This window comes from Podarcis melisellensis (assembly GCF_964234715.1).
Source record: "Podarcis melisellensis genome assembly, chromosome: 6".
NCBI classification, from domain to species: domain Eukaryota; kingdom Metazoa; phylum Chordata; class Lepidosauria; order Squamata; family Lacertidae; genus Podarcis; species Podarcis melisellensis.
Window position 1 is genome coordinate 1,503,276 of NC_138538.1, and position 15,204 is coordinate 1,518,479.

A 15,204-nucleotide genomic window follows, 5' to 3' on the forward strand; every position below is an offset into this window, starting at 1 on the left:
TGGGACTCGGCGGGTGCCAGAAGCCCCCCCAGAAGCGAGGAAGGGACCTCGTAAGAGGCTCCGGAACGTGAAAGGGGGAGCGGCGCTGTGAGTTCATCGCTCTTTTCGCGGAAGTGAAGCCGCGCTGCTGCTGCTGATGAGCGTCGACCTTTCTTCTTGAAAAGTATCGGAATTGGCTGCAATTTACCCGTGAGTAAGGGGTACTAAAGATTGACTTAAATTTATTTAATTCGGCTGAAAACGGGAGGCGAGTAACAGGAAGTCCGTCTCCCGACCCTGCTAATCAGAGCAAAGCAAAGAATTCGATGTGGGCTGAAGCGCTTAAAAAGAGACTTTGAAAATAGTACGAAGGGGCATCAATAGACTGTGTTTTTAGAAATTAAAAGGAATGAAGGATTAAATCTTTTGGTTTATTTTGCTACGGAACCTTCCCCCTACTGTGGAGTGACGTGGAGTTAAAGGGGACAACCGAGCTGTCGGGCTGCCAGTGTTGCAAAGGAGAACTGTCAGGCTGCTGAAACTTTTTCTGAAGTATAAATTGTTGCATGGATGGATACATTATCGCTTTAATATTGATACTGGAACCTTTCTGTCACCTTGTGGCACCATTTTGAAACAGAACTATCTGGAAACCTCCTTTTTGAACTTGGGGATTATAAAAGTTGATAGGAACTTTGATGGCGGAAAAGAAACTTTCCTTCTCATGAAACACCCCCCCCTGGTGGATTTGCAGAGGTATAGAGGCCTGGGAACTGTACTATATTGAGATTCTTTGTGGTTTAATTGTTTACATTCTGGACTTGCCTTTCTCATGGATTGAAAGACTATTTGACCTTGAACAGAGGCAGCTGGGGAATGAGTGGCCCAGGGAAAACAAGAGCAGCCAAAGCTAAGGAAGCTAAAGAAAAAGATAAGAGAGCTGGGCAGCTTGTTCAAACAACGTTAACACATCAACGTAGATCCTCTGTACCAACTGTGCTGACGGCACAGGAGGGAGAAGTTGAAACGCTTGATACAGAAGAAATGGCAACTGGAGGAACTGATCCAGTCTTGAAACAAATCTTGGAACAATTGGCACTTTTGAATAAGAAGGTGGACGATCAGTCATCTAAAATTGATAGAGCTACATCTACTATCAGATCAGGTTTCCCAGCATACCCAGGCTATTGAGAAATTGCAAGGAGCTACGGCAGAGAACTATAAATTAGCTGCGGAAGCCAATCAAAAAGCTGAGCAAGCGTGCAAAAAGGTTGAGGAGATCAAAGGGGAAGTAAGACCTCTGAAAAGACAGGTAGGAGAACAGCAAGCCTACCTGTCAATGGTGGAACTGAAAAGTAAGGAATGCAATCTTAGGCTGAGGGCCGTCCCAGAACTGGAGCAGGGCAACCTAGAGGAATTTTTGACGCAGTTATTTTCTAAATTTTGGGGGGTTGAGGAAGACAAAGAATTCAAAATTGTGACGGCCTTCAGATTGGGAAGATCGGCTAAGAAAGACAAGTCCAGAGACTGTTTGGTCTGCTTGAGAACAAGAGAGGAAAGAGACAAGATACTAGGCCAACATTTTAAAAAATCTCTGGAAGTTGAAGGCAAAAGAGCAGAAATTTATAGAGACATTCCCAAATATCTGTTGGACCTTAGAGCCTCATATACAGACTTGGCCAAACTGTTAAGGTACAACGCAATTCCTTACAGGTGGGAATTCCCTCAAGGTTTATCATTCACCTATAAAGGAAAGAAGGTAAGAATTAAAACACTAGAGGACCAGCAGAAGTTCCTGCACGACAACGAGGAGGACCTCCAAAAGAGAGCCGCAGATTCTTGGCCTCCACCACCGGGATTACCACCAGGACACGTACCATCTGGAGGCGGACCGGCACCACATCCTTCGGGAACGGAGGATAACATAGATACCCAACTGTGATACTCAAGTACTAGACCAGGATGTCTCTACAGCTTCTTAGTTGGAACATAAATGGCGGGAACTCTCCAGAAAAAAGGAGAAAAGTATTTCATATTTTGAAAAAAGAACAATTGGACATTATCTGCTTGCAAGAAACACATGTGACAAGACTCCACAGAAAAGTGTTAATTAATAAAAGGTTAGGCCAAGAATTTATTTCATCGGACAAAGTCAAGAAAAGAGGAGTGGTGATATACGCAAAGGAGAACCTGTCACCAAAATTTGTATTTAAAGATGAACAGGGCAGAATTTTGGCGGTTGAAATTCAGACACAAGGAGAAAAGTTTTTAATTTTAGGAATCTACGCCCCAAATGAAGGGAAATCGGAATTTTTCAAGAGGCTGCATGAGACTATGCTGGACTATTTGGATTACAACAACATTATCATGTTGGGAGATATGAACGGAGTCGTCTCAGTGAATATGGATAAGTCGCAAAGTGCTAACATAACGAAAGACGGCAGACTACCAAAAACTTTTTTCGAAATGACTGACAATTTGGACTTGACTGATATATGGAGGATCAAGAACCCTCTAGGGAAAGAAGGAACTTTCTTTTCTGAGGCCCACATGACATGGACGCGAATCGACCAAATATGGATAACTAGAGGACTGGCACCTAAGACTAGAAAAGTGGAAATCTGCCCAAAAACCTGCTCCGACCACAATGCTTTGAGAATGGAACTGAGATTAAACACAACCGGATCTTTCAGATGGAAAATGAATGACGCTTTGTTAAGAGATCAGGAGATTGTTAAGAAGGCCCAAAAAGTTTTAAAGGATTATTTTGAAATAAATTTAAAGACAACCGTGGAAAAAAGAACAATCTGGGACGCAAGTAAAGCAGTTATGAGAGGGTTTCTAATACAGCAGAACACGATCAAAAAAAGGCTCTGGAATGAAAAGAAGGAGAAGATTTTGGAGAAAATAAGAGAAGGAGAGAAAAAACTGAGATCCAGGCCTAAATCGAAGGAAATGTTGAGAGAAGTGAAGTTTTTCCAGGCACAATATTCGAAATTGATAAATCAAGAGGTGGAATGGAAAATTAAACAAATGAAACAAAGATCCTTTGAATCAGCTAATAAGTGTGGGAAGCTGCTGGCTTGGCAGTTGAAAAAGAGACAAAAGCTTAATACAGTTACAAATCTAGAGATTGAAGGGAGAATGGTTCAGAAACCTGAGGAAATTAGAAAGTGCTTCCAGAGATATTTCAGAGAACTTTATTCACAAAGGCCACAAAAAGATTCGGAGGCGGATCAATTTCTCATAACTAATGGATTACAAAGAATACCTCAGGAAATGAGAGCAACCCTGAATTGTAACATTACGCTCCAAGAAATTGAATGCGCCATTCAGAATCTTCAACTAGGCAAGTCTCCAGGACCAGATGGACTCACTTCCAAATACTATAAGGTATTGAAGGACTCTTTGATACAACCACTGTTGGAAGTTTGCAACCAGATTATGGAGGGGAGGAAGGCACCGGAAACGTGGAAAGAAGCTTTCATCACGTTGATACCAAAATTAGAAACTGAAAAAACTCAACTTAAAAACTACCGTCCTATCTCACTCCTAAATGTGGATTACAAAATCTTTGCAGACATTTTGGCAAGTAGGTTTAAGAAAGTATTAAATGAAGTGATTCATAAGGACCAAGCAGGCTTTCTCCCTGGTAGGCATTTATTTGACAACACAAGAAACATCATTGACATTTTGGAATTTTTACAGACAAATTCAAATACAAGAGCGGTGTTGATCTTTATTGATGCGGAGAAAGCCTTTGACAACATTTCTTGGATGTTTATGAAGAAAAATTTGGAAAGGATGGGAGTAGGGCGGGGGTTTGAAAATGGAATAGAAGCAATTTATTCAGAACAAAAAGCTAAATTGATAGTGAACAACGTGGTGACAGAGGAGTTCAAAATTGAAAAAGGGACACGACAGGGGTGCCCTCTGTCTCCTCTGTTGTTTATCTCAGTCCTGGAGGTGCTATTGAACAAGATTAGAAATGACCGGTTGGCACAGGGAATTGTGGTCGGAGAGAAACAATATAAACTGAAAGCATTTGCAGATGACTTGGTATTAACACTACAGGAGCCAGCCTCTAGCACTAAAAGAGCGTTAGAATTAATTTCTGACTTTGGTCGGGTGGCGGGATTTAAGCTGAATAAACAAAAAACTAAAGTTCTAGCAAAAAATTTGACAACTATTGAAATAGAGGAGTTCAGAAAAGAAACGGAATTAAATGTGGTTAAAAAAGTAAAGTATTTAGGGGTGCACTTGACCTCCAAAAATTTGAATTTGTTTAAGGACAATTATGAGAAATGTTGGTCAGAGATCAAAAGAGACTTGGAAACATGGTCAAGACTGAAACTTTCCTTGTTGGGTAGAATAGCTGCTATAAAGATGAATGTATTGCCGAAAATGCTATTTCTGTTTCAGGCCCTCCAGATCGTGGACAAGGTGGAATGTTTTGGAAAATGGCAGAGGGATATTTCTAAATTTGTCTGGCAGGGCAAAAAGCCCCGAATTAAGTTTAAAATACTAACGGATGCGAAAGAAAGAGGGGGGTTTGCCCTGCCGGACTTGAGGTTATATTATGAATCTGCAGCCCTCTGCTGGTTGAAAGATTGGATTTTATTGGAGAACACCGATGTCCTCGACCTGGAAGGATTTGATAATGCTTTTGGGTGGCATGCATATTTGTGGTATGACAAGGTTAAAGTTCATAGATCATTCAAAAACCATATTGTCAGAAGGGCAATTTTTATGGTCTGGTCAAAATATAAAGACTTATTGGAGAGTAAAACTCCGAGGTGGCTCTCACCGATGGAGGCCAAAGCACGGAAAAGACTCAATATGGAGGCCCACTGGCCTAAATATTGGGAAATAATTGAAAAAATTGGAGATAATTGGAGGTTGCAGAGTATGGAAAAGTTAAAAAACAAGGTGCGAGATTGGTTACATTATGCTCAAATTCAGGAAGTTTTTAAAGCGGACAAAAAAGTGGGTTTCCAGGAGGAAAAGTCGAAATTAGAGACAGAGCTGCTTGAGCCAAAATCTAAGTTAATTTCGAGAATGTACAACTTGTTGCTTAAATGGAATACACAGGATGAGATTGTTAAATCCTCCATGATAAAGTGGGCGCAGGATTTGGGGCACAACATTATGTTTGAAGACTGGGAAAGGTTATGGAACACCGGAATGAAATTTACGGCATGTAGTGCCCTGAAGGAAAATATTATGAAAATGACATACCGGTGGTACATGACCCCAGTCAAGCTTGCAAAGATATATCACTTGTCTGACAACAAATGTTGGAAATGTAAAGAGGAGGAAGGGACATTCTTACACATCTGGTGGACCTGCCCGAAGGTGAAGGCCTTCTGGGAGATGATACATAATGAACTAAAAAAGGTACTTAGATTTACCTTACCCAAGAAACTGGAGGCCTTCCTCCTGGGCATGGTAGACCAGAGGGTGGCCAAGAAAGATAGAATTTTCTTTATGTACGCTACTACAGCAGCAAGGATCCTGATGGCAAAGCATTGGAAGACACAAAATTTACCCACATTGGAAGAATGGCAGACGCAGCTGATGGACTATATGGAACTGGCTGAAATGACTGGCAGAATCCGAGACTCGGGAGAAGAAGAAACGGAGGAAGTTTGGGAAAAATTTAAGGACTATTTGAAAAGGCATTATAAGTTGTATGAATGTTAAAAAATGCTCCTTTTTAGGAAATTACAGCTTCAGCATCGGTTAATTTTTTGAATTGGAAAATAAGGAACAACAAGACAGAAGTGGTGTAATGAAATAATTTTATTGTGTTGAAACTAAAACAATGGATTTGGACTGAAATGTTTAGAGACCAGATATCACGATAAAATGGAAGATATATTATTAGGTTTAAAATAAGTTAACAATTTGCTGAGGTTTTAAATTTACAGAGAATGCAGTGTTCGGAAGATGGGGGGAGTCCACTAGATTTATGGAAATAAGTGTTTGGAAGTTGGATTTTGTATACTATAAACTTAATAAAAATTATATTAAAAAATAAAAATAAAAGGGCCAACTTGCAACTCTGTGTTTTTCCCCACTGGAGATGAGCGGTGCTGGAAAAGGATCCGGTGGCTCTTGCAGCCGAAGGCATTTCTTGAGAGGGCTGGTGTCAAAAGCTCTCTTTTTGCTGTCTTGGCAAATAAAACAAGAATGGGGCACACATACTCTCACACACCCCTTCAGCAAAATGCCAGGCAGGGAAATCTTGAGAGTCGCCTGGTTCTTTAATCTGTTTCACATTCCGCAAAGTGGATGCTTGTCTGCTTTCTCATGTCTCCGGAGGCAGCAGGAAAAGCTGTCTTGACAGACTTTGATGTGGAGTGTCTGAACTGTAGGAATTCTGGTGCTGCTCCTCTCCAGCTCTGCCAGTTTGCTTATTGTTTCCATTATGGCCCAGATGGACAAAGCAGAACTTCCAAGCAGTGCTGGGTGTACCAAAGGGGGCCACTCCTGCGTCTCTGTGGCTTGGGAGGGGGCAGTTTGCTCCCTCTGCACCTGCATTTGCTCCCTTGTTATGCCTCCTTGCGTTGCTTTCCAAAACGGAACAAATGGGAAGATGGTGTAATCAGGGACCACTTTTTTCAGGTGACTGTCTCACCTTCTCCTGTAGCTCCAAGGTTTGTCGGAGAGTTTGGGGTTGCTGTGCTTGCTGGAAGACAGTGGAACAGTTACGCAGTAAACGCAGTGTGCCAAAGTGGAGAACCCTCATTGCGAAATACCCTGGCCAGCATCCTGGACCAGCTGCCATTTCCAATCTGCCCCACATAAAGGGCATTGTAATGCTTCACCCAGTGTACAACTAGTACATGGGCAGGCAAGGTCACATCAGTCTCAATAAACCTACCATTAAAATTATGGACTGGTCATTTCTTTGTCAGAGGGCAAATGAGCAAATTTAGCAGGGGATCAAATACTCCCCCCCCCCACTGTATTATCTTGAATTGCGCTTATGGGGCAGTGGGGGGCCATTGCAGGCCCCGGGGGCACTTGCAGACTTTTGGCCCACTCTCTTTGCGCCAGCCTGCCCCCATGATGGAGAATGAGCAGGTTCGTCCCTTTGGAGTTTATGGCAGTGAGGATCCTAATCTCTCTATGCAGAGCTATATGCATGCAATTTCTTTTCTCTGTGCTCACTTGTTAGCTAGTATGAAATGTACCCTTTAGAAATGCCCATGAATTTTCCTCTGCAAGGCAGCTTAATTTCCTAAAACGAAAGGGTGGGGGGGGGAAATGTTTAGCTCTTGCTCTACCTGACACTGCTTATTGCTTTTGAGATGCACTAGAGAAAAGCAGGATTGAAGGCAGGCTGGCTTAACACAGGTGTTAGAAAAAAGATTAAGAGGTTGGAAAGATATCGCTGGAGATTTGAGGCTCGCTTCCTGAAGTCTCTCTAAATTGACAGCTAATAGGTAGTTCTTCTTGATGGCTCTTTCCAGCTATATTCAACCGGCGGAGATCCACACACAAAGGGAGCCCTTTCACTTCCAAAGATTCATTTCACATTTCTTTTAACAAATGATTTCTGAGCTCCACGGTAACAAGGTTATTTTGCCTTTGCACCATGCAAAGCAGGCACTTTGCTTTTATTAAGCAGACTTTATTAATTCATTTCCAGATTCTTCTCCCCCTCCCCTTCTCTCTCTCTCCCCCCCCCTGGCTTCTTATTCTACATTTCCAATCACACCAAGTTGCTGATGAAGAGTTGCCAGTCGCTAGAGCTAAGCTCCTCAATTCACTCTTCTACTGGAAGGAGCTAGGGAAGGAGGCCTTCTCCGAAAAGAACTGATTCGGGAAGCCAGTGCTGCTGTCAACAGGCCCTTGTCTGGTCACCTGCGGCAAGTTGCAGCTGCAGCAGATCAGCCAGAGAAGCATTTACGAGGCTTCCAAAAAGCTTGCTTTTTCAAAAAGCCATTGAACTGCCACAATACGTATAGATGTGTTCTGTGTTGATCCTGTGGCTAGGAGAGCACAACCCTTTCCTGGACACCCGCTCCCCAGCTGGAAAATTGGGTGGATGTCCCAGGCCCTCACAAAATTGCCCGTCTCTAATAGCATGCTGGGTGCTTTGAAAGTTTATTAATTAGAAATGTATGGAACTTCTTGTGGGGGGCGAGGAACAATCTGTGAAATGGGTTTCCGGAAGAACCTCAGCCTGATGGTCAGGATGAAAATGCTCTTCCGTCTCTTTTCGAGGATATGAAAAGGAGGACCCCAAAGTCTGCCCCCCCCATGATCTCTCATAGCAACCAGCCAGGTGCTTCTGGGAGGCCGGGGGGGGGCAGGACAGAGAAATAGCATCTTTCCCCTCTTCTTCCTCCCCAACATTCCCTGGCATTCAGAAGTGTATTGCCCTTGAATATGGAAGGTTTGTTCTTTGAGACAGTTTTGGTGACCTGATCACTCATCTCCCTGTTGCAGTATTGATGGCTGTTTTACTTTGACATGGTTTGGCTTCCTGTTGGTGATCATTTGATACTTCCTTGACCTGGTCCCATCCAGAAGTTTCAGATTGCAACTTCCATCACTGCCACCCACATCACTCCCAACCGGCACGGCTGTATGATGCTGAGTCTGATGGTAGTTTTAGGTCAAACATCTGGGGGCACCAAGTTGGGGAAGGTTGTAGAGAGACTCCTCCCATGTGCCTTGGGATCTGCGCATCATAGTTTTTGTCTAGGAATCCAGTGATGTTCGGGTGCCAGTGGCTTGGCAGCATTAATAATTACACTCGAGGCACTTTCATAATTTATCCTAATGACTCCGTTACTGCATATTAGAGGAGATTTCTCTCCCCGCCTTCCCCAATTGAGGTCGAAGCAGATCGTAACTGTTGATAATGACATCGATTGCAGGCTCGGAGGAAATGGAGTTGGCTTTGTAGTGGAGTTTTAATTTAGCAATTGTTCTGGTGATGTAGCCCTCTTCTATGGTACATTACTTTGCGTCCAACCAAACGGTGTGCTCCCCTAGCCCCTCATTACGGCTGCAGTCTCATTGCTTTTTAATTAAAAAAAAAATGGAGGGAGAAAAACAAGAACCGGCAGCCTTGATAGGCAGAGTCGAAAGCAAACGCTTGTAGCCATTTCAGAACTTTCAACTTGCAATTTCAAGCTGGGTGCGAGAGCCGTTCCTTCTCAAGGAAGCCGAGCTTAGCGGGGCATCTTTCCTGCCAGAATGTTTTTTCACCCCTTAAGTGGAGCTGAGTGAGGGCGGAATTACATGTTGCTTCCATTAAGTGCTTATTTCCAGACTTCTGTTTGCCCAAGTAAAGTGCATGCAGGGAAAGAGGGGCAGCAGGAGGTGCTTGCTTGACCTTTCCTACACCTTCCTATTTTTGCTGCTAAGGCCCTCCTCCCGCCCACAAGACCTTTGGCTCTCCAGCTGGACCCTTCCCCTCTTTTCTCATTCCGAGGCAAATGCCAGGGTTGCTTTGTAACGCTAGACTAATCTGCACCTCCAGTCTTGGCACACCTCCTTTTGGGGCACCGTAAACTGAACCACATCAGTTTTCCTTGTAGGCCAAGAGTGTCTCTAATCACAAAGGCAGTGCTGGGTTGCCAACAGTGCTTCCCCACAGCACTTCCTAACAGCTCTGTGGTTTCTGGGACTGAATGTGGGGTGTCCCCCCCCCCGCATCTGCAGTGTATGTGCCTTGATCGGCTCTGCTTCATGCCAATCCCTGCCACTGGAAGGGTCTGGTGCAAGGGTCAGCAAACCTTTTCAGGAGGGGGCCGGTCCACTGTCCCTCAGACCTTGTGGGGGGGCCGGACTATATTTTGGAGAGAAAAAAATGTATTAACAAATTCCTGTGCCCCACAAATAACCCAGAGATGCATTTTAAATAAAAGCACACATTCTACTCATGTAAAAACACGCTGATTCCCGGACCATCCATGGGCCGGATTTAGAAGGCGATTGGGCCAGATCCATGGTCTAGTGCAAGGGCAGCTCATGTGAGAGTGGAGGAGAGAGTGGGATTAGCATATCATCATCAACATCCTTGTTTGTTTGTGCCCTGCCTTTCCATACAAAATAAAAAAATTCCTTCCAGTAGCACTTCAGAGACCAACTAAGTTTGTTATTGGTATGAACATTTGTGTGCATGCATGCGAAAGCTCATACCGATAACAAACTTAGTTGCTCTCCAAGGTGCTACTGGAAGGAATTTTTTTATTTTGTTTCAACTACGGCAGACCAACACGGCTACCTACCTGTAACTGCCTTTCCCTAGTTAAACCACACTCAACGTTGAAAAAAATACATAATTACAAAAATATAACGAAAGAAATCATAAGCAGTAAATAAAAGGTCTCAATAAGCGCTCAGTAAAAAGACACAATCTCCATATGCCATGTTAAGACCTAACAATAGAAATGCAAGAAATCAGTACCAATAGCAGCAAAAGGTAAGCACACCCCAAATTAAATCTTGACCCCAGCCAAAAACCCCTGAATGAAACCCCACCCCAAGAGTCTCTGGGCAACGTGAGCCAGGAGGTCCAAACATGGTCTCTGGCCTGTTCAGCAGCCTTCGACTTTGTAGCTGGATTGCCCAGACAACTCGACTTGCCCTACATCCCGATGGAGGATTCTGAACAAGTGTGTGTGTGTGTGGGGGGGGAGCTTTGTGTCTCCGTTTCACTTGATTCCCCAATCCCAGCAATTCCCACCTCTACCTGTATGGTAGGATTGGAGCTGCAGCTGGTGCTTTTGTTGGTTACTTTTTAAATGACTGCTACAAATGTTCCCATACATTTATAAAATTGATTGTGATGACATTGCAGCAATGTATAAATACATTTAAACGTTAAGTAAACATTAAGAAATCTGGGTGCCTGCGTACTAGAGGGAGGATTTCTTGTATGTATCTGGAGTTTATAAAGCGTGCCAATGTGTCGAGAGCAACCCTTAAAAGAAATAACCATTTATTTTTATTACTTTTGCCTGTGTGAGGGAAAGGGATGGAAGTGGGTTCTCTTGGATCATTATATATATATTTTCCCCTGTCCACAGCCAAACAGAGGGACAAAACGGCCTCGTGAAGATGAGGAAGATGATCTCAAAGTGCGGCACAAGCAGGGCGGTGCGCGGGAGCGTGGCCGTCACCGGGAAGAGGAGGCCCCTGTGACGGAGGAGACGGAGGACGAGAGGAAGAAGGTCCTTCATATCATTGAGAAGGGCGAGGAGGAAGAGGAAGAGGTACTTTTCTCGTGAGGAGGCTGTGCTGCCCCTCTGCCCCTCTTTCTCTGGAAAGCAAAGGCACGTGAATTCAGTGTACAGTGGTCCCTCGCAAGACGGAAAACCCGCTAGACGAAAGGGTTTTCCGTTTTGGAGGCGCTCCACAAAACGAATTTCCTTATGGGCTTGCTTCACAAGACAAAAATGTCTTGCGAGTTCCTGCGGGTTTTTCCCCCTCCCCCCCTTTTCCTAAGCCGCTTATCAGCTGATCCACTGATAAGCCGCTTAACAGCTGATCGCTAAAAGCCGCTAAACCGCTAATAGCGCTAATCCGCTAAGCTGTCAATGGGCTTGCTTCGCAAGATGAAAAAACTGCTAAACGAAGAGCCTCACAGAACGGATTAATTTCGTCTTGCGAGGCACCACTGTACAATGGTTTGTGGTCTGCAGCACGGGAAGAATTTCCCTGATTGCTGGACAGGATTATTTTGTAGAATTACAGAACTGTAGAGTTGGAAGGAAACCCAATGCAGGAATTTGTGCCCTTCAGTTTTCGGCTTAGTAAATGCCCACTTTTTTTGCGGATGCTGAATTTCCTCTACGGTTGAACAGCGTTTTGTGCTTATGTGGAGGAGATAAGATTTGAGTTGCACCCCTTCCTTCTGGACCCACAAGTGTACTTCTTCCTCTCCTCTTCTCCCCCCGCCCCCCACAGCAGGAGCAAGATATTCCATGGGGCTTGGGAGCTGATTCCACTCTATTTGTGTAGCAGTTAACAAGCCTGGGGGATCTAAACACTCATGGAGGGCTGCCCTTTCTGTTGAAGGTTTGGCCAGGGACAGAACGAGGCTTGGGGATTGAGGAGAGACATTTAGCAAGCTTGCTTCTGTGTAAGGGTCGTAAAGGGAGGTGGGGGTGGGCAGGTGGGGAGACTGCACAACTTAGAACCAGTTCACAGCTGCTGGGTTGTGAGAGCCGAGGAAATCATGCAGTCTCGTACAATGAGTTAATTGGTGTGTTTGGCCAGGAGGAACCTCTGGATGAAAGTTCCGTGAAGAAGATGATCCTCACTTTTGAGAAGAGGTCTTACAAGAACCAGGAACTTCGGATCAAGTTCCCTGATAACCCAGAGAAGTAAGTCTTGTAATGATTTGGCGCTTTTTTTTTTTTTTGCTTCGTCCAACATACTCAGGTTACTAACTCGAGTTCCCTGTTAACAAAAGGTCCGGCCGAGAGAGACTTCAGCTGGTGGATAAATCTTTGTTGCTTTTTAATGCAGAGAAACCTATTTTGCAGAATGAGAGCCGGGCACTCAGAGGCTTTTAACTGAGACCTCTTTATACTTTGGAAATAAGCCTTCAAAGTCAGGCGGCTCCTTGGTTCAGAAACAAAGCTCTCAGCAATTTCTCGCGGATCCAGTGGCTTGTGAATTCGATAGGTCAGCTTCTGTTCTTGCACATGATCTGGCAAGCTGTTATTCAGTGCAAATCTGTACAGCGAGGCTCTGCCCTGCTGTCGCTTGGTGTCAAGAAAACAGACCTGACCAGAGGGATGTGCTTTGCTTTACATTCTCATCATGCCAGATATAGCTCAGAAACAGCGTTTGAAAGTAGCAGGAGGGGCTTCACTGAAGCTCAAGTAGCATTTAAGAAAGCTATATAAGGCAGAAACTGGCTGAGCATCGGGGCAAAACACTATGGCTTCATTTTGAAGCACTGGTAGTTAGACAGATGGCTGTACAACCTCTGCTTAAAAACCTCCAAGGAAGGAGAACCCACCACATTCTGAGGGAGTCCGTTCCACTGTTGGAACAGCTCTTACCATCAGGAATTTCTTCCTAAGGTTTAGTCGGAATCTCCTTTCCTGTATGGATTGGGTACCAAAAACAAGCTTGCTCCTTATTCCTCCTTGAACGCTTTTGAGCTCATGCTTGCTTACAGCTCAGTTTTCTCTCTGTCCACCTCCTCTCAGTCAATTATTCTTTTATTTCCCCTTTAAAGAATTCATGTAGGGTTTCTGAGCGTTCAAAGATCTCTGCCTACTCAATATCTTCTTGTAATCCTAAAACAACCTTAAATGGCAGGTCAGTTATTATCACCCCCATATTACAGATGGGGAAACCGAGGCTGCAAGAGCTGTTTCCCCAAGGCCACCTGCCTAGTGACATAGCAGAGGTGAGATTTGAATCCGGGATTTCCTGCTTTGCAGCTCGGTCTCTTACCCCTTAGATGCCCCAGCATCTCCTGTGCTCCAGGGTCCATGTCTTTTTGCATCCCACATCTCCACTCTAGCCTCTGACAAGCCTGCTACACTCCTCGTAAGCTCAGCCTGGGATGACTTTTGTTGTCTGCCAGGTGCAGGCCTGCCTGCTCACCTGCACCAGGTTCCCATCATTTTTTAAGAGTGTACTCAGGACTTGCCAGGTCGCCTGAATGGCACTTCCAGCTGCAGCTGGCTGTTGGTTCATGAAAGCCATTGGACGCTGCACCCAGGGAGCTTTGGGGTGAAGGGAGGAGGAGCTCTCCATTCTGTGGCAGGAATGGGTTTTGCCACTCTGCTGCAGACCTTTTTGAGTGGCAGTTTCTTACGGACCACGAACCGTTTCCCCTTCTTCAGGGCTCTTGCATTGATAGCTCTCCCTTCCCGCAGCTGCTGTCACCGTTCATCAGCCCTGCCGGTTATCTTGGCTGTCTGCTACCCTGCTTAGCCTCTGCTGGCACTTGTTCTTTCTCAGTTCCAGAGCCCAGTGAGAATCCAGATCTCTCGCGGCCCATCAGGCCGTGTTTGTGTCCCCTGAGAGCATCAGGCGGGTGTGCTGAGGCTGAGCTGCAGCTCCCTGCTTCGGCTGTTCCTCCCAGCTGGTGAATTGCAAGCAGTCGATCCATGCCGGATCCCCCAGGGCACCCTGAGCCTTTCTGGAGGGCAGAGTTTCCTTCAAGTGTGGAGAAAAAGCTGCTTAGCAGAACGCCTTGGACGGAATTGATAGGGTCCCAGTGGGCGAGTTAAAGGCAGTGTGGAAAAACAAAATGAAACCCCCCTTTGCTCCGTGGGCAGAATCACAATATTGTATCTGGTTCAAATTTAGTCTCTGCCAGCGGTGTGCTTGCAAGCCTTATTTGCTGAATTTCAAACAGGACTTTTTGTTTGGCAAGTATAATGGCACCAAATTACACAGGGAAGATTGATGGTGTTTTTTTAAAAAAATGTTGTTAAAATACTACATGGAAAAATAACCACATTTTAACTGGACTCTATGCAAGGCAGTCAGTGTCCCCAAAATAGCAGGCTTGGACTTCGCAGTCCTGTCTGGTAGAAGGCAGTTCTGAAGACATGCAGTGAGAGGAGGGTCCTTTCCCTTGTTTGTGCACAAACATCTCCTGCAGATCAATATCATAATAGCCCAAAGCGTTGGACCTGCCGGCATCCACGCAAAAGAGCTGGGCTGAGCTGTTCGGATTTCCAGTTCCCAACCCCATGGTATAAACTGGATGCATTTGGAATTTGTGTAATTAATTTACACCTGAAGCCACTCTCTTAGGAATGCCCAGGATGAGCTGAATATGTGCCATCATTTTCGGTGGGTGTTTTTACAGCTCTAAGTATACAGTCTTATGAAAGAACAACGTAACGTTTTTTCTGGGTCCCGGCAAAATGAAAACCCAACAAAATCTTCCTCCAAACTCTGCTTTGCTTTTTGCAATATTGAAATGGGCTCTGAGAAGTTCTGCGCCCTGTCTCCTTTACTTTCCAATTGAAGTTAATAGAACGTGCACTGCATGTAACTTACTGATCAGTCGTCAGCAGCAGCAGCAGCAGCAGCAGCAGTGTTCTCTATTCAGCGCCTTGGCACTTGGTGCCCTGATATGGGCAGTTATGCTGATGTGCGCAGTTTTGGCTGATCAGGTCTTCGCCACAGTCCTGTAGCTTTCAATTTCACAAAATGCCTGGATCCTTCTTGCATGCTTTCTCTTCTAAATGACAGAGTTATAAATTAAATTTTGGGGAT

General features: G+C 44.8%; 1 protein-coding gene across 1 annotated transcript in view; it reads left to right on the forward strand.

Annotated features, from left to right (window-relative positions):
* The window catches only part of CTNNBL1 (catenin beta like 1), a 91,939-nt gene that overhangs the window by 14,040 nt on the left and 62,695 nt on the right, over positions 1 to 15,204 (forward strand). The window contains exons 2-3 of the mRNA XM_081916934.1: positions 11,034 to 11,219; positions 12,226 to 12,332. Of these exons, the coding sequence (XP_081773060.1) occupies positions 11,034 to 11,219; positions 12,226 to 12,332 (293 nt within the window). The remainder of the gene's footprint in view (positions 1 to 11,033; positions 11,220 to 12,225; positions 12,333 to 15,204) is intronic.